The sequence below is a fragment of the Peromyscus maniculatus genome, chromosome 21 (genome assembly GCF_049852395.1).
Source record: "Peromyscus maniculatus bairdii isolate BWxNUB_F1_BW_parent chromosome 21, HU_Pman_BW_mat_3.1, whole genome shotgun sequence".
NCBI classification, from domain to species: Eukaryota; Metazoa; Chordata; class Mammalia; order Rodentia; family Cricetidae; genus Peromyscus; species Peromyscus maniculatus.
Window position 1 is genome coordinate 24,494,311 of NC_134872.1, and position 25,242 is coordinate 24,519,552.

A 25,242-nucleotide genomic window follows, 5' to 3' on the forward strand; every position below is an offset into this window, starting at 1 on the left:
CTCTCTTGAAAATCATGTGATTTTTAGTCCATGTGATAAGAACCACAAGTCACATGACAAAATGAACAAATCATGGCAGAAAAGGCAAAATGGCAATAATTAGCAATGCTAACTCCCAGAAAAGGTAGCACCCTGACTCTCATCTTAAAAGCATAAAATGCCATTCATAGTTTGTAGTCTGGTGTCAACATCAGTTACCACCCCAGACAGAGTGATATCAGAATAGTAATGTTAGGTAAATTAATGTTGGGAAAGGAAACAAGGAAAATGGTAGCAACAGAACATGAAGCAGAGACAGAAGTATGAAATAGAGGTCATTTATGCTCATGGATCATGTACTGAACCTAATGAAGTAATAGGAGGCTCAGAAAACTCAGCTAATGATGAGGTCTCAACTCCAGTGGCAGAGAAAACATATTCAATCTAAAATACCACTACCAGATAAACAGTTATAAATAAGCTACATAACACAAATTGAATCTATGAGACACACACAATTAGCATAATTTTCCATAGTCAGAACATATACATAAATAAGCATGTGTTTGTTTCCTATTCTTACTAATAATAAATTCCACAAAGGATTAGGGCAGATTATTTAAAGAGTCTGTTTCACTGAGTTGCTTTGGCTTTAACTTATGAGAAAGTAAATCAAATGATAAAACATAGGCAACAATCAAACCAATGAAGAGGAGGTGGAGAGGTGGCTCAATGGTTAAGAGCACATGCTACTCTTACATAGGACCTGGGTCTAGTTCCCAGCATCGAAATCATTCAGATCATAACTGAATCCAGTACCAGGGCATCCAAAGTCATTTCCTGGATTCTATATGTCTGGTCTCATGAATGCACACACACACACACACACACACACACATATACATAACTGAAAATTGATATTAAAAAAAACAGACAGGAATTTTCAATAATAGAGTTTCAAGGCAGGATTGATTCCTGATGAGATCAAATAATTCCACACAGTAAACTTCCATGTCAGTATATGTAAAGTAGATCTCAGGGGCACAGACTGTAAATAGTACATCACAGTACACATGTGGAGCACTGGAGTGGGGGCCCAGTACAGCGATAGCTTTGCTAGCCATGTGCAAGGTTCCGTGTTCATTAGCACTTTGTCACAAACATCCAGATATTAAATGCTAACACACATATTAGATACCTTACAGCTTTTGCACTGGTGTAGGAAAAGCTAAGCATTATTCTTAGCATAGGCTTTTGTATTTAGAGATTCATTAATGTGCTCAGAATGAAGAGATGCATCACTCATAACTTACCCATAAATTCATCATGTGATGCAATAGCCACTCATCAGTTAGACTCTGGGATCAGCAGCTCACTGATAGGCAGCACAGATTGCACCTAACTTTAAAGATATGAAATCAATATACATTTCCTCGCCGGTTTCCATCCCCGGGTTTCCTTGGCTAGGCTATGGTGCTCTGTTGCATGTGCTGCATGCACAATGCATGCTGAGCATGCCTGGAAGAATCTGCAATGCAGATACGTGAGAAGCATTGCCCTTAATTTGCATATTAAACCAACACAGTGAGGGATTTGTCAGATGTCAAGTGCTTTTACATATCCCAAGCCGCCACCTTGCCACCCCACCCCCATTTTTTAAATATCGCGTTGACTTTATTACTGCAGCTACATTTGTAGCAATAAAAACATATCCTTAGCTATGCCAATGTAATCTGAGGTATGAGTATTGGATTTCTCTAAATGATTGAAGCTTATTGGAGAAGGGGAAACAGCGGGCCAGAGGTTGCCATCACAGAACAGACAGGGGAGCCTAAACACCAAGCTCAGGTGCAGAGAATTAGATTTTGTCTGTCAGTTCCTGCAGGGAAACACAGGACCACCTTCGATCGGCAGCTTGAGGGAGGACACATTGTTCTGCTGTTTCTTTGGGCTCTTTAGTACTCTAAAGCTGGCGTGGTTCCTCAGACTCCTGTCCTGAACAGAATTTAAACTACTCTTGTGAGTAACAGCAGAGAGAATTTATTGACTGCCTCTCAGGCTGAAAGGAAAAGTAACCCATTGCATCAAATTATCCATTTGGATCTCCCAGCTTATTAAAACAAAGGTGGGCTGTGACTGATGGCGAGGTTTTATTCAATGGTCTCATCTATTCTGATATTTGAGCATCTTAAAATTTACATGCAGAGCTTTGTGTGGACACTAAAGTGCCCCCGACTCTTCTTTACTTACCAACGGGACAGCCCAAATTGCATTATTTGTGTAGGGGGGAAATCTTTCCCACAAATCAACCTCACAACTAAAAACATTTATTTATTGAACATTTGCAATAGTTATTAAGAGCTACAAAACAATTTCTGTTTTCAAGAACCTCACAACACAGGAAGATAAAATATTTATAGAAACAAATTGCTTGATTTAAAAATAAAAAAAAGACAATGATATATACAATGCCAGAAAGCCAGAATCCCCGAAGAGACGCTCTCCTCACAGGAGTGAGAGCCCACTGCTGGGAGGCTTATTCCTCTAGTTTCCAGTCTCAGTAAAATCAGAGACTGCACTAGACGATCTGTATATTTTCTCCCAGTCTAGCATCTATGGAAACAGTATGTAGGTGATTGCATCCATCCTTAAATCATTTCAGGTATTTGCTATGTGTCTCCTATGACAGTCCAAGGGGAAGGAGAGGCACTGGCCACCAAAAGATATTTCAATATATCTGTTTTCTGTTAGGCATTTTTAAAGTTCATAGACCAAGGAATGCCACACAATTGATGCCTTTACATTTCTTTACAAATGGAATGAAGTTGCATAAGCTGTGTCTACCTAAAAAAACAACCAACTTTTTTTTCTTCTAAATTTAAGCCATCCTGTTTATTTTCTCTATAGTTTGTGTAAGTCACGCTGTGAACTGTAGCCTGGAAACACTTGGCTGAAGGTATCTCCTTATCCCATGGTATCCTGAGTTGTACTCTTGCTCCTTAGGCAGGGGTGGGGTATGAGAACACTGAAAGGTACAGGGGGGCAAAGGGGCTGCCTTTAGTGTGCACCTGTTGATGGCGACTTGGCTGGATGTATGGGCTTGCTTCTCTGAAGCCTCCTCTCCCATGGGATGTGGGCAGTAATTTTACTTGGAAAAGGGCATTATGAGTCTAATCTTTAGATTTATAAAAGGCTCACAGTTAGCAAATGCTCCTTGACACATCGTGTACCTCATCCATGCGGCTCATGTGTCATGTGAGTTCTCAACGCATACTCAGAGACACTTCAGCCCAATAATCAGAGCTCCTGAGAATGTTTGTCTGCCAGTCCCCCACTCCTACTACCAAGCTGGACTAACGTGGCCCAACTCTTCATACTCACGCTGTCTAAAAATGTAAGGCAGCCAGCACGGTGTCATGCCCCCTAGAATCCCCGGGCTGACCCTTTCCAGCCCTAGAACCACAAGTTTCCATGGTAGAGATGATTCCAGCCCCCATAATCTCCTCCAAGTCCTTACGGTATACCATCCCAGCAAAGGGTACAAGAACGCCAACAAAGACCATCGTTATGAACCCTATTACCCCTCCTACTGGCAAGTCCACTCCATTATGAGTCTGGATTATGCTAAGGGCCTCCCAACCAAGGGACCTGGAAGAAAGGAACAGAGCAGAGGTATTATGATAACAAGTAAATGATACATTTATTAAACATCAGTATGAACTGCAGTCTACATTTCACAGATCCCAGGACAATCTACACACACACACACACACACACACACACACACACACACACACACACATATTAATTTTGTCATCACCTGTAACTAAAAGCTACTCTTCCATAAATATCTTAAATTATATAAAGCTAATTATCTCTTCTGATCTGCTACTTCAAAAACAAGTTTTCCTAGACATTAGTGATATGGCTTTAGGACAATACACATTATCAAACATTATTCATCAATCCCTGTTCAAATTACTATGATAACAGGGCTCGGGCTTAAATTTAACTGACAAACTTTTCAATTTTCACATGATAGTGCTGCTCACCAGACTAAAAGTTTTGTAGTCTTTACCAGTGGACTGGGAACACTAGGTCCTTGACTAAATGGAAAACAGTGTTTTTTCAAGCAAAGAACAAAATGACAACAAAAGAAAAGGCTAGACGGCTTTTTAAATATCCACATAAACGTACACATTTATGTATATTTGTTCTTTGAGAATTTCATACATGCTGTATTTTATCATGTACATATATACACATATATGTATATGTATATATACAAACCCTACTCTCCCTCTTCTCAGACCCTTCCTACTGCATCCTTGCCCAACTTCATGACCTTTGTTTTAACCCAGTGACTGTTCCTATATGCACATGGCTGTAGGGCCATCTACTGGGGCCTGGGCAATAGAGCAGGGACCACACTTCTGAATAATACTACCTCTCTCAACCCCGCAGAGCCTTGCTAGGAGTAGGGCATCGTGAGCTCCTCCCCCATCCACACTGAAAATTTGGCCCAACTGATATCATGCAGGCAACCACAGCTGCTGTGAGCTCCTGATTATGATACTCCTGCCATATGCAGAAGACACTGTTCCATGTAAGAAGAGGACAGAGAAAGTAAAGCTCTCTGTAATCCCTGGCTGCTTGGGCCGGCCTATTGTAGCTTTAACTGAAGGTTAGGATAGAGTCAGGAGGACATCTAACCTTAGGGCAGGAAGACGGGGCTTCCCCCGAGGCGATATGAGTCTCCTGGGTATGAAAACCATGCTCTAGCTGTATGGGCTGTGTCTTAGTGATATGCTATAACGCTGTGGTAAAACGCCATGACCGAGGCAACTTATATAAGAAAGAGCTTATTTTGGACTTATTTGAGACCATGATCATCGTGTCAGGGGGCGTGAGAACAGGGCAGGGAGCATGGCACCGGAGCAGTGGTTGGTTGAGAGCTCACATTTGATACCTAAGTAGGAGGCTGAGAGAAAGAGAGACACTGGGAGTGGCACAAGTTTGCCCCCACTGATACACCTCCTCCAACAGGGCCACACCTCCTAGCCCTTCCCAAACAGTCCCACCAACCAACGACTGAGTATTCAAACATATGAACCTATGGGGGCCACTCTCATTCGGACCACCACAGGTTGGATGTGGAGGAAATAGCTAAGTGCATTTTATTGTTGTTTATAACTGTTCTATCTCTTCTAGCACAGGGGGAAGAGATGTCTAACAGATGAGACTATTCATAGTTCACCCATACCCTTGCAGTCAATGACAAGCAACTAGAGAATGTGTCTAGCACTTACCAAAAGGCCAGTGACTAAAAAGCATCATCCTTCCCCAGTTCCCTAACTCCCTACCATTCTAGCATTACTATAAACAAATAAAAAACATAATTTGTGAATCCTCTCTCACATTTTGCTCTTGCTGGTTTATAAAAATGTTTATAATGGTCTTAAGTGGAAGGTTCCTGTATTGTAAATATAATACAGTCAATGCAATAATAACATTCCTTGGCACACTTAAAGTGACAGGCCATTCACTTCAAGTGCACTACACTTAAATTTTGTATGCTTACATTGACTATGTGTTTAAGTTGTGAAGAAAATGATCATTAAAGAGCAAATATAAAAGGCTGGAGAGATGGCTCAGTGGATAAAATGCTGCAGTGCAAACACGCGGACCTGACTTCAGATGCCCAACATACATGTAAAATCTGAGCACAGTGACAGGCTTCTGTAACCCCAGCAAGGAGAAGGCAAAGACAGAGGGATCTCTGAGGTTTGCTGATCGTGCAGTGTAGCCTAAAAAGCAAGCTCCAAAACAAACAAAACAAAAAATAAACACTAGAAGAAGACAATGTCAACCTCTGACCTCCACACATGCAAATAGGAGACAGTCACACACGGATATATACTACACACTGCAAAGAGAACACGCTTGCTTGCATGCATGCACACACACCCCACTCGTATACTCAAAAGCAGGTCCAGGACATTATTATGAGACAAACACAAAATGCTAAAGCAATGTCATCCTGTAAAGCATGAGGGATCTAATAAGAACAATACATTTACTTTACCATGATATCCTGTTTTAGGGGAACCAAGCTCTTAAAATATTCAAGTTGTCCAACTTCACACAATGTAGGTAGTAACATAAGTAGGAAATGAGAGAGCACACAAATAACATGGTGCAGTGTTCTTTAAATATGGCAACAATGAAAACCTTGTACAAATTCACAATATAATCTCTAGAAAAATTGGATTCGAATGATGTTGGATAAGGTACCAGGCATCCAGATTTTATTTTAAGATCTCCAGTAATTATCATCTAGCAAGCTTGGAGAACATTGTTATAATGTATTCAAAGGCAAAGCCTGAGAATTTGAGGGTATAGTTAGCAGACTGGCAATCATTCAGTGCATAGATTCATGTCACCGGGAATGAAGTTGTACTCAAATGGTTACTAAGAATATTCTCTCTTACCCATTTTATAAGCAACACAGTTCATTTGGTTTCATCTGAAGGATTCTTCTCTCTTTGAGGGTTCCCTTCTATGCTATAAGTTCCCTAGTGATGCTGCCAATGGTTATCTCTGAAGAACTAAATAGTAAATTTCCTAAGAGCAAAACAAAAGGAAAACAAACAGAGGGGTATGTGTACTGAGAAGAGTTGGGGACAAAGGATTGGCAAAGAGCCACATGATAAAGCTGACTCATTCTCCTATAGAGACTGATCCTTTGAAGCCAAAACAAAATCTGGAGACCACAGATTTAAATGAACGTGAGGTTTTGTGATAGAATGGGTTACATAACCCTGCTTGTCTCTGAGACAGCCAACAGGAATTTAGGTACCCCTCCTTAGAAATATTAAACCATGAATACATCTTGGTCACTAGCCAGTTCCCTGAATTTTGTTCCTCTCTAGATTCCAGGTGCTTAATATTTTCAGTCAGGTTAGTACTCATGACCCCTGTGTAATTCTACACACTTCATAGATGAGTTATTGATAGTTCAGCAAATAGGATGAGATCAGTCCATGCCTGTTGGCAATCACAAAATCACATAAATGAATAGGATGCATGCCATAATGCAAATTCATCAGAAGTAAGATATAAAATGTTTTCTAGAGTACCAGAAAGGAATATATAGGTTAGAGATGTTAAAATGGACTGGGGATGAAACTCGGTTTGTTGATTGTCTAGCACTCACAAAGCTCTGGGTTTGATCCCCAGTGGTGTATAAATGGGTCCTTGAAGTACAGACCTACAACCCCACCCTTCTAATTGAGGAAGGAAAATCATAGTATTCCTGGGCTATATAAAAAGTCCAGTCTGGAATAGAAAGCCTGTGTCAAGAAAGTAAACATTTTTAAAATGTGTTGAAATACAAGAAAATTAAAGGGTCCTCTAGCTACAGACTTGATTATGCAGAACTAAGTGACAGATGGGGACATCAATTTCACAGCACAGAGCTAGCAAGCCAATCTGAGCTGTTCTTCACTGGCTGACCTTCTACCTCATCGTAACATGACTGCCCCCTTCCACTATACTAACGAGTCTAACAACTGTGACTTTTTACAGTGATTTTTCACTAACACCATGACTATTCCCTAACAAAGAAGGGCAGTGCTTATATGATTCATTCCCTTCTTACTACAGTACCACATCATTCTCAAAGGCTTGGAGACAGAGAAACAGTGACATGGTGAAGAAATGTGTCCAGTGCCACTTAACCATTTCACATTCAGCTAAAGTACTAGTTGAGATTCTCAATAACTTTGAGGAGAGCTCTCCTATTTCCAACAAGTAACCTAAACTACTCATTATAGCTCCATTTGAGGAGTTGGAAGGTCCCAAATGATCTCAAGAGATCATCTTCTTGTATTATAGCAACAATGGGGAATATTGCATGTGTCCATCACCACACCATTAAATCTAGTGTCTGTGCAAACTACCTTAGCTTACAACTCATCTTCAAAGACCTTACTAAAAAAATGATGTTTCAGAAGAAACACCACATTTTTATCTCATCCGATTTCTTCTGTACCAACTGCCTGTCACCAAGCCAGATTACACAGAGCAATGAAACAACCCCTAATGTGTTTATTTATTTGATGCTAAAAGATGCCTTAACATTTTGGCCTGGAGCCATTCTGAGAGTCAAGAATGCTTCAAAGATCTGCTCTCTGTTCTCATTCACCTAATTTGCCTTAACTATGGAAACAGTATATGTTACCCACATGTTCCCCCTGTGTGATTACTTCATATTAACATGTTACAAATGTTCCTTGTCTTTGTTTACAAGACTGTTTTCCCCAAAGCAAAGTTATTGCTATTAATACACACTCTAACACTGATACCAAGCTAAATAACCTACTAGTTACCTAAATCCTGGCTAAGTAACTAGTAATTACAAACCTTTGCAAAATGAAACTATAAAGTAGGCCCACAATCCATATTCACTCCTTTCAGCTGCATGGCATCCTAAACTGACTCAAATTCTTTCAGCCTTTGGTTTTTTTCTATCTTGACATAGTCAAGTCACCAGGCAGTGGTGGGGTTGAACACGAGATTATATGTAAGGTCATTGAAATATGTGATAAGTGACATTACTGTTTTATTCCAATTATAAATGTTTGTTACAATCCGGATGACAGTGTGACCACCCCAATGAATGTCAGTGCTGATATCTCTACTATTATGAAACAAGAATGAGCATTAACAACAAAAATAATGACTGTTAAGTGTTATGTTGTAGTGGAAAGGTATTATGATTAAAGAAGAAAATTCCAACATTGCATCTGACAGATGAGTGTGATGGGAACAGAACTGGTGCAGCAGAAAGAAACAAGAGACAAAGCTGTCACACACTTTGTAGAACCTGCATCATCTTAGGAAGGTGCACACGAGGTTACATCAATATCAGCTAGGAGCAAGGAGCAGGTGATGACCCGAGAGAAGACAGGTTTGTTAATTTTCTGGGTACAAAAGAGTGGGAACTGACTGAGAGATTATCTTTATTCTCTCTTGACAGCTTAATTAAGTTCCCTAATTAGTCACAGTCACTAAGCTCTATGTTTCCAGTGCTGCCTCCTCTTGGATTGGCTGCTTCTTCACTTTAATAACTAGTTAGAAAAGTTAGCTGATCTAAACACCATCTTTCCAAAGCAAAGAGTCATTTCATTCCTCTCTAGTGACAAATAAGAATTCAATGTATTCAAGGTGCACAATGTGATGCTTTGATATGCATGTGAGCTGTAAAATGAATTCAAAAATCAAGATAAAGACATATCTACCACCTCACACAATTTCTTACATGTGCTTACTACATATGGGCTTTTGTGAAATGATGGCAAGAATATTTAAGATCTGCTCCTATATTGCAAGTGTAAATTTTATAATGATTAACTATAGTCATGATGTCATAGATTGTCTCCAGAATTTATCCATCCTACAAATGCAAGATCATTCCCTTTGATCAGCATCTCCCTATTTCCCTCATAGACACCTCTATCTCTAGTAATATCATTTTACTGTTCCTAGGCACTCACCTTTCCATGATTCTATGTATAACTGAGATGGTAGAATTTTTCTTTCTGTGTTTAGCTTATTGCACATTGCCCATAACTCTCTGGATCCACGTGCATTGTCACAAAGGACAGAATCTCCTTCATTTTCAAGACAGAGAATATCAGAGTAACAAGAGTGGTTTGCTTCAAGATCAACCCTCAGTAAAGGTCTATGGTTGCTGAGTTCTAGTCCCTGTCCTGACCAAATTGACCACAGCGCTATACCAAGTTTATCTTAGATGATTCTCCTACTCTTTGAGTGTTTCATTCTTCTGGAGAGTAATTCTCTCATGTGGTTTCTACCTCTTTTGTCATCTATTGAAGACAGTAAACAATGTGTGGGAGTACAACCCTACCCACCAGCAGTTCTTACCAGAGCATTTCAAAGAAGGAAATGCTTACATCAAAGAAATCACTTTCTAACTGTCAAACTGTAGAAATTTCATAGGAAAGATAATGGATTGTCTAAAGTCCCTCATGTTTTCCATCAACCTAGGAAACTGCAATCTGTCTAGGGCCTTGCCATAACCTTCCAGTGACTTCTTTCTTACTAGACTATGTTGCTTGTCTATTTCATCCAGTCTGGTATCATATTTCATTCGTCTAACTACACTTTTCTTAGATCCCAGGAAGTCATTGTGTGATCATATCTCTAGTCACCCTGGCTAACGAAACATCGTAAGACCTCATGTTCTTTTATTTTTAATATTTATGTGTCCACGATGGGGAGGCATGTGTGGAGTTCAAAGTTGGTTCATCGTCTTCTACTATGTGGGCTCTGAGGGCTAAACTCAGGTTGTAAGCAAGGCTTATGTGGCAAGCACCTTTACCCACTGATCCAACTGGCTGACCTTTATGTCATTTTTCACTGGAAAACTTTGTGTTTAGACTTTTGTTTTAAAAGAAATACACTTGGCCCCATCCCTACTATGTGTACAATGAAATGATTAGTCCATTTATTCTTAGAACTAAACTCTCCACAGAGTTATCTTTTCCCATTCCTTTCCCCTGTCAGCTACCCAACCTGTTCCCAGTGTTCTGGGTTGCAAATCCTTGTTACAAGTTTAGGGAGCATGCTGAGTCATATACAAAGAATGCTCACAATATTTTTCCAAGTAGTACAAATGTTTTGGGTTTTTTTTCCCCTTTAGCAAGGATCTGCTGCTATGTGTCTATGGAGTTAGGAGCACTATGGCAATGTTTTCTTTGTTAGAGTGCCTATAAACCAGGACGCCCAAATTCCAAGCTAAGAGCAATTAATTCTCAGTTTATGTAAGTGGGAAACTAGGTAGCTCTGCAATGCCTGCCTGTCTTCTGAAGATGGAGCAAAGAATCTGTGAAGCTATAAATCATGATACAAAGTGAGGGATTATTTTCATCATGATTGAAATGTTTGTTCTTCCTCCTTTGGTCTTTTAATTCAGTTAATGCTGCCAACTCAGAAAAGGAATCCTCGTGGAGGATTGATAGACATCATCAGCATATGCAAATGAGCCCACTCCATCTTGAGACTCTAATCTTTTAGTCATAATGACTGTGGTCTCCATTCAATCTAAGTTAAGTATGCTACTGGCAAGGTAACGGAACATGTACTTTTCAAAATGATGGCAAGAAGTGCGCTCTGCCCTCAAGTCGCTTACATTGTAACTGTGCAAGATTGATGAAGAAGATCACCACTTTACAAGAATCGAGACTCCTGATGGATGATCTAAATGAAATGACATGTCAAATGCTGGTGGTGGGGGGAGCTTAAAAAATGGCTGTGACTTCTATTTCAGTAAAGAAACATCAAAGTGCTTTAGGAAATTTAAGAGGATTGAGAACTGTTGGTTAATTGAAAAAAATTTTCAAAAAAAAGGCAAAGGATAATTTAACCTAGTTGTGGATCTCTGTGGTGGCCTCCATTTACTTCAAAAACAAGCTTCTTGGACAAGGAATGCGAGCTGCATGTCCCTGAGGGTATATATAACAGTAAGTGTTTAGAATAGATTTACAGCCTATTACTAATTATTAACACCATAGGTAGCTTACTATGGCTAGTGGAATGAACTAAGGTCATGTAAATGAAGAAAGGGACACCCTGAAGTGACTATCAAATAACTTCCCAGCCTCATCAGAATCTTAGCAATCACCGAAATTCTATCTGAGCTGACCTGAAACCAAAACCTATGAATTCTATTAAACCCAAGCTAAGAAGCTGATGGTTTGGGGAGAAGCTGGAGAGTGAAAAATAAGAGAGCTTTGGGAGAGTTATCACCTTGTCTCCTCTGGGGTACATGGCTTATTAATCTCAGAGACTCAAAGAAGCAGAACTGAATGGAAGCCTTTTATCTTTAGCCCTCCTAAATGAGAGTTAGCCATCCTTCCTTGGCTCTGCTAAGCAATGCAATGAAATCAGCTACAAATCACTGCACCAATGTTTCCTCTATAGCACTAGTTAGAAGACAGGAAATGCAACTCATCAGCAAGCTCATGTTTGGATGTGATATCAAAGTTCCTTTACTCTTCATGCCACTTTCCATGCTTGTTTATTTTTCCTTACGTTCCCCCTACCCCCACAAGCTATTTAGCGTTTGATATTTCCTTTCTAAATATGTAGAGAGACTCTACATCCCCAGCCCCTTAGCTTCACTATCAGAAGAGAAGATAGTGTTCTGATAGTGAAGCTAATCAAAACAAAGGCCTTACACCAGAATAACAACCTGGTTTTAAAAATGATAGCAATGTTTCAGTGAAAGAGACAGTTCCTGTTAGCTGCCTGCCTTCACATTTGCTCACCCTAACAGTGTTAGCGTGGGGAAAATAATATCTCAGGAGTTGGGCGTATCTGTGTATTTTGGTGCACGCTTGCTCAAACTTTGATTAGAAAGGATACAAAACAAAGTCTTCGTTGACAGCTACGCACATGAGACGGAAAGTAGTTAAGATTAGAGAAGAAGACTTGCTGTTCATCATTCCATAATGCCGAGATTCACGCAATATTTTAAGGAGTTGGTGCCAGAAGCTAGAAACTATAGGGAAGCTTGCACACTGTTCTGAATGAATGTAACCAAAGAAAGTACCAGCCTACACATTTTCCCACTTCCTTCAAACCACATACAACCTTTAGAAAGAACACCAGAGAACAGATACGGAGGGAGGGGAACACTGTACTAATGGCCAATCCTGACGGCCATTATCTCATCGGATCGCATGAAGTGTTTGAGATAGGTGGATGCTACTCATCTCATTCTGTAGATAAGGAAGTGAAAGTCTAGAGAGATTAAGCAACATATTTAAAGTCACTCAGTAAACATGAGCCAAAGCCTGTGGGTTTTTGTTTGTTTGTTTGCTTGTTTTACGTAACTGATAGCAAGTCAGCTCTTGTAAGGAAAAAAAAAAAACTTATTGAAGATTTGGTGATGTTCTTTTTTCTGTACACACTTGTGCTACTATTCCTCAAAGCAATAAATCAAATTGGTGACACTAAATATCAATGACAATAACTCATGCTTTGGCAGAACTTTGGGGAATGGGTGCCTGCTTCTTACTGTTCTCTTATTGGCCAGTCTCTCTGTTGGCAAAGAATGTTGCAAAAAACGGACATTAATACTAAACACAAAAAGGGAGATGCGGTGTTCAGATGAGTATAATAGAATTTCACCATTCTGAAGTAACTTTATCAGCTCAAAGTTACCCCCATTCCTCTATAATACTTTACGTTGTTGGAAGATGAACCCCCAGAAAGTCTCACTGGCGAGATCCAAGCTTGCTTTGTTGCAATGAGAAGCATGGGCAAGAGATTTGGAAAGTAGAGAAGGCAAAGAAGCTGCCATTTTTCTTCCCAACAATAGCTGATAGGTGGCTGTCCACTGTTTGCACAGGTTTCAGGCATTCTAAAAATGACTGACTTCATGCCAAGGAAACTAATATCAGCTGCAGTTTTTGCAGCTTCTCATCTTCTGAGAGTTAATGGGCTTTTCCTGATCACAGTCTAGACTTTTCAGTGTTCCATAGGCACCTCATTTCCTGAAGTTAATTACTTCTGCCTTGAAATATTAAGAGTGGCTCCTACTTATCTAGCCAAACCCTGGCCACGGCAGTATGTCCAATAAGCGTTCATCAACAGGCTATCAGGGAGACTTCCACTAACAGATTTACACAGAGGGCAGTTAGAAAGTTAGAACACTAAACACAGACTTGCAGCATTACTCAATAGAAAGTGCTTCGGGTAGTGGATGTAAAACAGTGTCTGATCTCTATAAAGAACATTTCTTAAGCAGACTAAGCTACACAACTGTCTTGCTATGCAGAAGTCCAGTCCCATGGAGGCTCCACAGCTATTGGTCTCAAGTTCATGAGTTCCCACTAGCTTGGTTTGGTTGTCTCTGTAGGTCTCCCCATCATGAGCTTGATACCCCTTGCTCATATAATCCCTCTTCCCTCTCTTTGACTGGACTCCTGGAGCTCGGCCTGCTGCTTGGCTGTGGATCTCTACATCTGCTTCCATCAGTTACTGGATGAAGGCCCTATGATGACAGTTAGGGTATTCACCAGTCTGATTACTGGGGTAAGCCAGCTCAGGCACAGTTGTGTAGCTTGGTGTGCTTAAGGAGCACTCTGGCAGTAGAATTAGGATCTGTCCTTGGTGCATGAGCTGGCTTTTCAGAGCCCATTACCTATGGGGGGACACCTTGCACAGCGCTGATGCAGAGAGAGTGTCTTGGTCCTGCCTCAACCGAATGTACCAAGCTTTGCTGACTCCCCATAGGAGACCTTACCTTTTCTGAGGAGGGAATGGGGTTGGGGAGCAGGAAGAGGGAAGAGATGGGCAATTTGTGGTTGGTATGTAAAATGAATAAAAAATTTCTTAATTAAAAAAGAACATATCTTTCCATTCGTTGCATTATGTGACTTAAGTTAACAATAGCCTGAACTAAAACAAAACTGAGAGTCCAGTGAAATAAGGCAGAATACAGTAAACGCTTTGGCTTGGAAAGTTAGAATCCAAGGAGTTAGAGCTGTTAAAGAAGAAGCTGTGTGTATTCCAGCTTCCACAAAAGCCATCCTGAAATCCCCACAGCTGACAAGAGCCAGAAAGAGACAGAGAAGCCACTGGGACTAGAAGGAAGAAGGCTTCACTGCCAGGGATACAGAAAGTGGCACCAGTGGTGGGACTGACCAGGGTACAAATCCCTGAGATTATCTCACTAATGCATACAACAGAGTGCTACCACCGCCAGGAGTTTTCCAAGAATATTCAGGCACCTAATTTGCACAAAGTCACCTGTACAACTGGCAGGAATCAACAGAATACAACTGTGTCAAATCTTACACAGTGGATGTCACTAGGGATTTCAAGAAGTTGCTTAGGTGTGAACAATCTGTAGGATTTTCTAATCCCACCAAGTATTTTAAAGATGGAAAATTCTAGGAGGGCCATGCTATCATTCTAAAATCCTGAGCTCCTCTCTAGGGAACCGGTCTGATAATGTATTGTATATAATCTTTATACTCAGCAGACATGTGCATTAAAACCCCAAAATGACACAGACAGCTGGATGAACCCTGGGGTAGACTCTGGGAGCATCAGAGATGCATGAGTTTTCAACTTGCCATTTAAGAGTCTCACGTTTGCCTCTGGGTTATCATTTTAGCCTGTGTGGGTAGGATAATTACCCCTCCTTTATGTTTTTGCCTCCTGACATCTACAACGTTAGAATTTCATGTGTTTCAGTATGGTCGGTCCTGTGTCCTCTAAAGCTTGTGGTACTGGATCTGCTTTGTGTTCGAAGCATCACTCTGTATTCGCACATTAGTTAGAGTTTTCTACAGCTATTCTTCCCTGTAAGCTCCATAAGAAAACATGTAGAGCATATTTATCACTAGTAAAAGGTAACTGAAACTGTCAGAGCCTCAGGAAATTTTATGAATTTGTGCGATCCAGAATTAATTGTTCCTGAAGAGTCGAAGGACATTTACGTTCACATTCACTTTTAGATCATTTACATATCTTCAAGTATTAGTCAGCATTTTTGTGTACAATTACACGCATGAGCTTTATTGATGCTAATTCTCCATAATATCCCTAATTAGAATGAAGTAGTTTTGACTTGCTCTCCTTGGTCAGCAGTTGGTGTTTTAATTTCTGTCCGTGTCAGTAAGGTTATCCCCACGAGGCAGAGGGAATGCATTTCTTAAGGGTTTGGTGTCTGGGGTGATTGTCTTCTGAACCAGGGAACTACAGCATCATCGGAGAGTTCAGCTGTCCCCCTTGTAAAAGATAACTGCTCCCCTGCCCCGGGGTTGTTGGAGGTTTATGCCCACCCTCCATAGAGGAGTGAAGTAGGGCTTGGGTATGCAGCTGCCCCTTACCACCTGGCAACTCGGCACGTGGCCTGGAGGAGAGGTTGGGGCAAGACTAGAGAGGGAAGGGGGATTCTTCATCCATGCAGCCACAGGGAAGTCCTCATCCCTGCTGGTAAAGGCTTTTCAAATATAGCCTGTTGGGGAAGAGTGAATCTTTGTGACATCTTCTAACACTCAGGGTTAGCAATTCCTGCCTTCTTCAGGTTGTGATAAAAACAATGGCACGGGACTGCACTAGGCCCCTTGAATGAGGGTGACAGATGTATGACTTGATCTGTTTGTGAGTCCCCTGGCAACCAGACCAGGACTCATCCCCAGTACATGAGCTGGCTTTTTTAGAATCGACTCCCTATGGTGCCATGCCTTACTCAGCCTTGATGCAGCGGGGACGGGCTTGGGCCTGCCCCAACTTCTATGCCAACCTATGTTGAATACCCAAGGGAGGCCTTTACCCCCATGAGGAGTGGATGAGGGTGGGATAGGAGGAGGAGAGGGAACAGTGGGCAGCATGTAAAATGAAAAAAAAAACTTTAAATAAACAAGTAAACCTTAAAAATTGGCATCCTTAAAAATGAAATGGCTTTATAATCGATAAGGTTGTGTAATCAATAAGGTCATCTATTATTTTCTCAATGATTTATGTAAGGGTGTGGATTATCCCAACCTTATGACAGATTAAAAGGAAATAAACACTGAAGGGCTAGCTAGCTATTCAGCAAAGCTGCTCGTTATCTTTCGGGGCTTATGGAAGGCCTGTTTTCCTAGTCTCTTTTCTGTTACAAATAGCCATTTGCCTGTACTCCAACATGAGAGACATGGTATTGGGTATTTCTAGTCATGGGTCAGACATCTCCCTGATAAGGTCCTCCAAAACATTTTTGTGTGCATAATCTAAATGCAGAAATCATTATTCTAGAAGAAAGCTGATTATAAAGAAGCATATCCACACATGGCCAAGTGGAAAGACTCTTGGTGATCACGGATGCCAATATTGGATCAGCAGAATGCTATGGGAATGAGATCATAAGGAACTTATGTTAAACTAATGAAATCTGGGCTTTGTCTTTTATATAATATAGTAGTACCCTAACCAAAATAGGAATAGAAAAAAGTTAAGTGTCAAAAGAAATTACTCCTGGAAACAGACTTCCACTCAAAAATAACACCATCAAAATGTCAATATTAACTATAATTACCATATTTTGATAAAAAATTATTACTAATTATTCTTATTTTAGAATTGTGTTGATCTATAAGACTCTTTAGGATTTGTAGAAGACTGTAAGCTCTCTCAGTCATCCCAAAAATGATGAGCAAACTAATTGCAATTTTCTCTACTCCAGTAATGGTTTCCTTTTACTAGAGTTCATTTACCTTTGCAGGAATCATGATTGTCTGAATTAGTCACGCAGTTCTCAGAGATGTATGCATGTATACATACCCACATAGATATATAAGTTTAGCTAAATATGAAATACTTCATGCACTATAAAGGCCAATATCAAATCTATATTCATAACCTTTACAGGTCTCCTGAAAAACCTTAATTGCTAATAAAAACACTGACTGTGTTTTTCTCACCTATCAAATATTAATCAGCTATAATTAATCTGTTTTCCTCCCTAAATCATATTCTTTTTCCTCTCACTTGGAAAACTTTTTGTTTCAGAATCAAAATACTAAACATTATAAATCTTCTCTAGCATACCAGCAAGTTTAAGAAATGTAAATAAATATTATAATAATTAAACACCTACCTGTAACTTCAAGTGAGGAGGAATGAGGTTAACTGGGAGCTCCAGGAGAGGATTTTTGTAGACAGAAAAGCATTTGAGTGACACACACTGAAGCCTAACCTAATGCACATACAGTAAAGGCTGGGGGCAGACAGGAGGTACTGTGTCCCAGGAAGTCAGAAAGTTGCACCCAAACCCACACGTGGATACAGAACAGTAGGCTCAGTTTAGCTGTGTCAGAGCACACAGGTTTACCATGACGTCATGCAAAACTCCTCTATCATACAGGTGAATCTGAACGTCTGTCATCTTACTAAGGAATACTTTTATGAGAAAATATGTTGTCTACTGGGAATTTCTGTTCTAAATTTTAACTTGTAGTCTCGTGGGTTTTAAGATGTCTATGATGTATCGTGTGGTTTGATGTATTCCTCACTCATACAGTTCAAAGTTGCCCAAATATTAACGCTGTAAGCAAGAAGTCTCGACACTGTGTAACCAGAAAAGTGGTGCCTGAAGGCAAAGTAAAATCAGGAAGAGTTGGTGCCAGTCCAAGAACAGATGCAAACAGAGCAGAAGTGTGGCTTGTGAGCCATGACACAAAGAATACACAGCAAGAGTAGAAGGCAGTTTCTACTGCAATATTGGAATTATTTAGGCTATCTTTATGTATTCAGGTTTTAAAAATGAGAATTATTTTCCTAAAGATTGCAATAGAATTTATTAAGTCCTTTTTTGAGATCAGATTTATACCATGGAATTCAGATTGATCTGTATTTAAAAATCTCAACGGGCTGTCTAAATATATATTCATGTATATACATATTTAGATATTACATATGCACTTATATTTATGTAGGTATGTACATACAATACTAAGTGAACATTCTCTAGAACCTATACCAAGAACTAGAATAGTCTTTACCTATCAAGAAACACTTGCCTTAGATACCAAATGTCTTTTATTTACTTTGTTTTTACTCATTTTACATACCAACCAGTTTCCCCTTCCTCTCCTCCTCCAGCTCCTCCTTCACCTCCCCCAACCTACCCCCATCCACTCTTCAGAAAGGGTAAGGCTTTCCATGGGGAGTCAACAAGGCCTGGCACGTTCAGCTGAGGGAAGTATACACACACACACACACACACACACACACACACACACACACACACACACACACATCAACGCTGAGCAAGGCATCCCATCATATGGAATGGGCTTCAAAATGCCAGCTCAAATGTCAGGAATAGATGCTGGTTCCACTGCCAGGGATCCCACAAACAGATCAGGCTACAAAACTGTCACCCACATGCTAAGGTCCTAGTTCGATCCCAGGTAGGCTCCCTAGCTATAGGTCTAGTGTCCATGTGCTCCCACAAGTTCGGTCATCTGTCTCTGTGGGTTTCCCTTTCATGATCTTGACCCCCCCCCCTTGCTCCTATAATCCCTTTGCCATCCCTTCGCCAAATGTCTAACTTCAAATTCATCCGCTTCTTCCCGGGTTTACATGGAACCCCTCAGATCTAAGAGGGACACCAGAGCTTCCCCTCCTGTGAAGTTTTAAAAGCAATTTTGTCCCTTGATTTAACAGGGTGACATTTCTGTTTATGTGGGTGATTATATGCCACTGTGTGTTATCTATGTCTGAATGAAGACACTTTGTGTGCGTGCATGAGTGTGTGTGTGTGTGTGTGTGTGTGTGTGTGTGTGTATGTGTGTGTGTAAGAGAGAGAGAGAGGGACAGAGAGAGAAAGAGAGAGCACTGGGGGTTTATTTTTCCCAGGAAAACATTAAAGCATTCATGACATTGAATAAAAGCTGACTAAGGCACAGTCATGGCAATCAGTTTTAGCAAACTATATACAACAGAAATGGGGGAAAAAGTGTGTATCTGTATGTCTATATATGCTAGAACCACTTGCAATGAATGAATAGCTCAGTAATTGTTTTTTTTATTCAGCACTTCTCATTTAATATCCACAGCATTCAGAGAAAGAAGAAAGACAATTATCCCCCACCCCAAATCATTATTTCCTGTTCATTTTATTTCTTACATGATGTTTCATATCAACATTTCTGTAGATTGCTTTAGGACCAGCAACTAGTTAACAAACTTCAGCAGGTCTCAGGTCACAGTCACAAATGTGATATATATATATATATATATATATATATATATATATATATATATATATATCTTATACTTGATATATATATCTTATACTTGAAAGGTATGAAATTAGAGATAATAACTTAATCTAATGTTCCTCAAACTTCCCTAATAGAAGGAGTCTGCTGGCCTATATCCGGGTGAACACACAACATTGTGATCCAAAAGTGATTATTTCTTGCAAACTAAACCCTGGGGATTCAAAATGGGAGATTGGAAAACGGATTCAGACTCAGACCTGCTCTGCTGTTCATGCTGTCAATCATCATGTAATCCATTCAAGCTGGGCATATGTGTGCACCGCACATAACAAGACAGGCATCTTCCAACCTCACAAATGCATATGATAAAACATTGGAAATGCTTGGCTGAAAGTATGTGCATAGTTCAGTGAGAACACAAAGTGTGTGTGTAGGGGAGCTGTCAGCTCTGCTGAGGGGGTCAGGTAAGTGTCATTCCTAGCTATGCAGAGAAACATGTTGACCAAGTCTCGCGTGAGTAGGAGTTTGCTAAGACAACAGGCAAAGGAAGGCTGTCTTAATAAGAGGAATCTGGACTGGCATCCGTATGTATTGGCGGACTAGAAAATTGGAAGATGGATAATTTTGGAAACCATTGAATAAATAATGAAGTTTTAATTGATTCAACTTAGGCATGGTACATTAGCTAGAGAAGAGGTGTTATATTGTGATAACATTGGTTATCCCTAGTAATCAGATGTAGACTGAGAGATCAGGCAGTAGATAGTTCACCCTACTTCCAGGAAAAGGGAAAACTACAAAAGGATTGAGGAATTGGGGTAAGGAGTTTGGCCTGGCATATGTTAAGTTAGGGAATCTGGAGAAACTGACAGGTGGATCTGCCTATCTATCCACAGGAGAAGGTGAAAGTGGAAAAGAGAATAAGAAGGCAGTAACCTGGGGAAGTAGGTTAAGATCTCAAACCTGTGTGGTACCGTCTTTAAAGAAGAAACCAGAGGAACTCAAAATTAAAGACTTTGAACGCACCTACTGTACTTTCTTTTACCCCAATCCCAACACATTCTTGGTAGGTAACTGTTCAACTCCTTTGCTCAAATATTTACAGAAATAAGTCTGTTGACTCAAAATTAGCTCTTTATACTCATATGGTATACATTCAGTGCAACACATGTCAAGATGGTGAAGATCCATCAATCAAACTGTGTAAGCCACATGTAAACTAAGGAGCAGATGGGTACAGAAGCTCACCCTGACCATTCCAAGAAGAACCCTGATCCTGATTTTAAATGTACGAATTAGCTCTGCTTTGTAACTGCACACATAAATGATCATTCAGTACATGCTCTGTTGTGTCTGGCCTCTTTCAATCAACAGTACATCTGTGAGAGTCACCCCCATGATTATGTGTACTTGATATTCATTCACTTCCAAAAGTTAAATATCCTTTATTCTGCTGTGGGAACATTGTATCTCATCAATCTGTTTTTCTGTTGATAGAAATGTGGCTCTTGCACTACTAAAAATCAGACTGTGGTGAACATTTTGGTATGTCCCTTGGTTAACATATAATCCTGCCTGTACACCTACAGATACAATTATTGGAGAAGATGTACTAAAGATGCTGTCATGATATTTCTAAAGAAAAATTTCCAGCTTCTTACTCACCAGATAACAATAATTACATGTGCTCTACAATCTTACCCAATGAATAATTTTTTAAAATACACTGTGTTATTCTTTGATAATTTTGTACATGTTTTGATCATAGTCTACTTTCCTCATTTTAGCCATTCTAGATAATTAAATTATCACACATCACTATGGTTTTGGTTAGTATGGCAACTAACGGAAATTGGGGGCCTCCAATAGGTACTGACAATTTGGATATTTTCTTATGAGAAATGTTTGCCCCTTTTTCCACTGGGTTGTTTTTATGGACCTTTACTTGTTGGATTTCATTATGTTATCTGTACATGAGTCATGTGTCAGATATATGTGTATAGAATGTCTTCTCCCATTCTGTGAATATCATTGTATTGTCTTAATGATGTGTGCTGATGAACTGAAACCCTTAGTTTTAATTTAAACACACACACATTTACATCACACACACACAAATATGTGAAAAAAATGAAGAAACAAGCACTCTATGAGACAAAAAAAAAAAAACAGTACCCAGAATGCTAAAAATAAAAGTGAAAAAATAGTTTTGTGGCATTGGGAATTGAAAGTAGGGCTTTGTCCATGCTGCCCACCTTCTCTGCCACCAGCTGTACCCTGTGTAAAACCCTGTGATGGAAAAGTTCATCTCTGTGAGATCCGCAGTAGCATGGTACCTAAGGTAGTTTTCTAAAGTGAAAGAACAATCTTTCACTTCTAAAAAGGGTATTCTTTTTCACTTTTGTTTGTGTATGATATAAATGTGGGGGCAGGGTAGGTGGGGAGTGTCTGTGTGGTGTGTATGTGTGGTGTGTATGTATGTGAGCTGTGTGTCATGTGTATGTGTGTGTGTGTTGTGTATGGTAGTGGTGTGTGTGTGTGTGTGTGTGTGTGTGTGTGTGTGTGTGTGTGTGTGTGTATTCACATGGGTGGGCACAGGTGTGCATGTTATACCACCACCTTGAGACTGGGCCGTTTCTTTGCCATTTGCCACGGCAGCTAAGGCTAGCTGGCCCATGAGGTTACAGGGATCTTCCTACCCCCACCTTCCATCTTGCCACAGGAGCATTGAAACCATAGATGCGTACCCAACTTTAACATGAGTTCTAAGGATTTGAACTCTGGTCTTCCTGTTTACATGACAAACACTTGCCTGCTGAGCCCTCACCCAAGCCCCTATTTCTATATGTTGGGAGAATATAGATTCACCTGGTACATTATAGCAGAGCTAGCAGTTAGTTTCTTTGAACATTCAATATTTGATTCATCATCTTGCATCCCAAGAAAAATCAATTCTCATTCTGATTTCTGCTCTTGAAAGTTAATGAGCCCTTTTTTCTCTGATTACCATGAAGATCGCCTTCTCTTCTACCTCCAGCAGCTTCAGTGGGACTTATTTTCAAATGTTTATGTTGTGTTCATCCCGCTCTGTTTTAAGTGTATGGAATCTATAGGTCTTTCTAAATATTTGGAAATTTCCTGGATTTAACTCTTGAAATTATGGGTTCTAGACTCTTCTTGGGGAGTTCTACTCTTACGTCTTCTTAAATGTTTTGTATAACCCAATGTCTTTCATACAATCTCTCATTTTTTTTTTGTTCCCCCATGCTTTAGTTTTGGTACTTTCGAGTTCACTAGCCCAGCATTCCGCTGTGCCCAACCTCATGGCACTTCATCAAACCCTTAGCTTCATTCAGTTCAAGAACTACCACATTGACTGGGTTTTATGGATTCTGAATTTGGGACAATCATCTTTGACCAGTTTTCTGTTTCCGTAAACACGTTAATTCATCACAGATATTTCACAGTCCTTGCCAGTTGCCTTTTTTCTCCGCATTCTCTTCATTCTCTTTGTTTTTCCCTTTGTCTATCTAACTGCTCTTCTAACAATAGATTTCACAGAAGTAGCACAGGACCTTCCACCAGAGTGGGATTCTCCCGTCAGTGTAGCACTTGAGGGGATCATTGTGTTCAGCCCGAGGACTCTGTGCGGCTGCGGCTAGGTTGCATTTTTAGCATGTCCTCCGGTACTTGTTTTCATCTATTTATAATCTGTGACAATCCCTGAGCCTTTATTGAAATCTTGGTTCATCTTCATCTCCTGGGTTCTGAGGGAAGATGAAAGGTAATCTCTCTCCTCTCCTCTCCTCTCCTCTCCTCTCCTCTCCTCTCCTCTCCTCTCCTCTCCTCTCCTCTCCTCTCCTCTCCCTCTCCTCCTCCCCTCCTCTCTCCTTCTCCCTCTCTCATTCTCTCTCTCCCTCAAACGTTTAGCTTATTTCCTTACCCTTGTGCCCAGCTACAGAAGTTGGATAGAATCTTAGAGAGAATTCAGCGAGTTCAGCCTGCCTTTGGGTTTCTCTTTTCTCTGCTGCCAGGTCCTTTAGTTTGTCTGCTACCAAAAGTCCACTTTGCTGAGGCACTCAACCGGGCCTGTGCCTTCCTATGCAGCCTCAGGACACAGCCAGCATCTGGTGGGAAAAGCTGATTATGTGTTAGATCCCTCAAATCTCCAGTTTGCCATGCTAACCCTGAGCAATCACTAGAAATTTCTCTGGCTTTCCTGACTCCCAGGAGATATATTCAGCTTGGGCCAAGTCCAATCCTCAGACCACACAAAACACCTGAAAATGCCCCAGGGAAAGAGAGGAGAATCAGCAGCATGCCTCAGAGGGTTTCCACTTGGGAGAGTTTAGTTCACTTAGTCTTTGCTGTACCCACAGCTCTCAGAACTAGAGCTAATTGGTCTTTGTTGTTCTGGGTACTGCAATAGAAAAACTGACCTGCCATGACCTACCAGAAAATGAAAAGACTATTACATCTTAATTGCTCTAATTGGTCTTTAAATTCTTTATATTGAAGCAAAACCAACTTCCCTGTCCTTTCCATTTGGCGTTCTAACTTTGAAATCGGGAGAAATTGCTAAGATCTTTTCTTCATTATGTGCCTTTCACTATTTGAACAATTATCGTCCTTAAGCCTTTTTTCTTCCAGTGTAAATAGCAACACAACCTAACTTCCTTTTTCGTGGTTAAATCCACTACCAACCTCACAAAATGTCCATTTGCTGACACCCCTCTTAGGAAAATATGAACCAATGTCCCAGAAGCTGTGATTAAGCCCAATGAAGGGAAAACAAGAATCATATCAATGCTAATAAAATGCAAAGGAGATTTATTTGATGAGATCTGTTAAGAAGTCACGTGAGTGAAACAATACAATAGAAAATAAACAACTCTCTGGAGTTTGTAGAGGAGTGGAATGGAGGTTCCCAAGAGAAAAATAAGCTCATGAAAAATGCTAAATGCACTGAAGGGAGCTGAGTCTGTTCAAAACCTGTGTCTCAAATGCCGTCTGTGCATTCTTGTGACTCCAGTACACCTTTACATGAGTTAACCTGCGTCATTCAAGGAACTTTTGACCAATGTCAAAAGTAGAATTGATGACAGGACGTTTCTTAGTTCAAATACAGATGATCATTTTACACAACTACCCTTGAATGCAACAGATTATCAGAACAGTGACAAGTAATAATTCTTAACTCTTAACATACAAAAGGTAAACAGGATATCCTAACAGCACACACACATTTTATGTGAATTGGGGGAAAGAGGGGGCACCCAAATGGTGGGTTGTTCAGACCAACAAACATTCCTTCTCCTCTCCCACTCTTCCCAATGATGACAGAGGAATGAGAGGCTTTAAGCTGTCTGTGGCAACATTTTCCCTTCTTCTGCTCATGTTTCTCCATAGTTCTGAGCTCTGCAATGCAGACAGAGGAAACAGAATTGTCACC

General features: G+C 40.3%; 2 protein-coding genes across 11 annotated transcripts in view; one reads left to right on the forward strand and one right to left on the reverse strand.

Moving 5' to 3' along the window:
• Ctnna3 (catenin alpha 3) overlaps positions 1-25,242 on the reverse strand; it is a 1,515,753-nt gene that overhangs the window by 1,010,295 nt on the left and 480,216 nt on the right. The window contains exon 8 of one of the 10 annotated variants that reach the window (XM_042266697.2): positions 19,855-25,208. The exons of the other annotated variants lie outside the window; for them this stretch is intronic. Within the exon in view, the coding sequence (XP_042122631.1) occupies positions 25,083-25,208 (126 nt within the window). The 3' untranslated portion in view covers positions 19,855-25,082. Of the gene's footprint in view, positions 1-19,854; positions 25,209-25,242 lie in introns of those variants that run through there. 10 annotated transcript variants of the gene reach the window in all.
• The window catches only part of Lrrtm3 (leucine rich repeat transmembrane neuronal 3), a 192,181-nt gene that overhangs the window by 119,952 nt on the left and 46,987 nt on the right, over positions 1-25,242 (forward strand). The window lies entirely within an intron of this gene.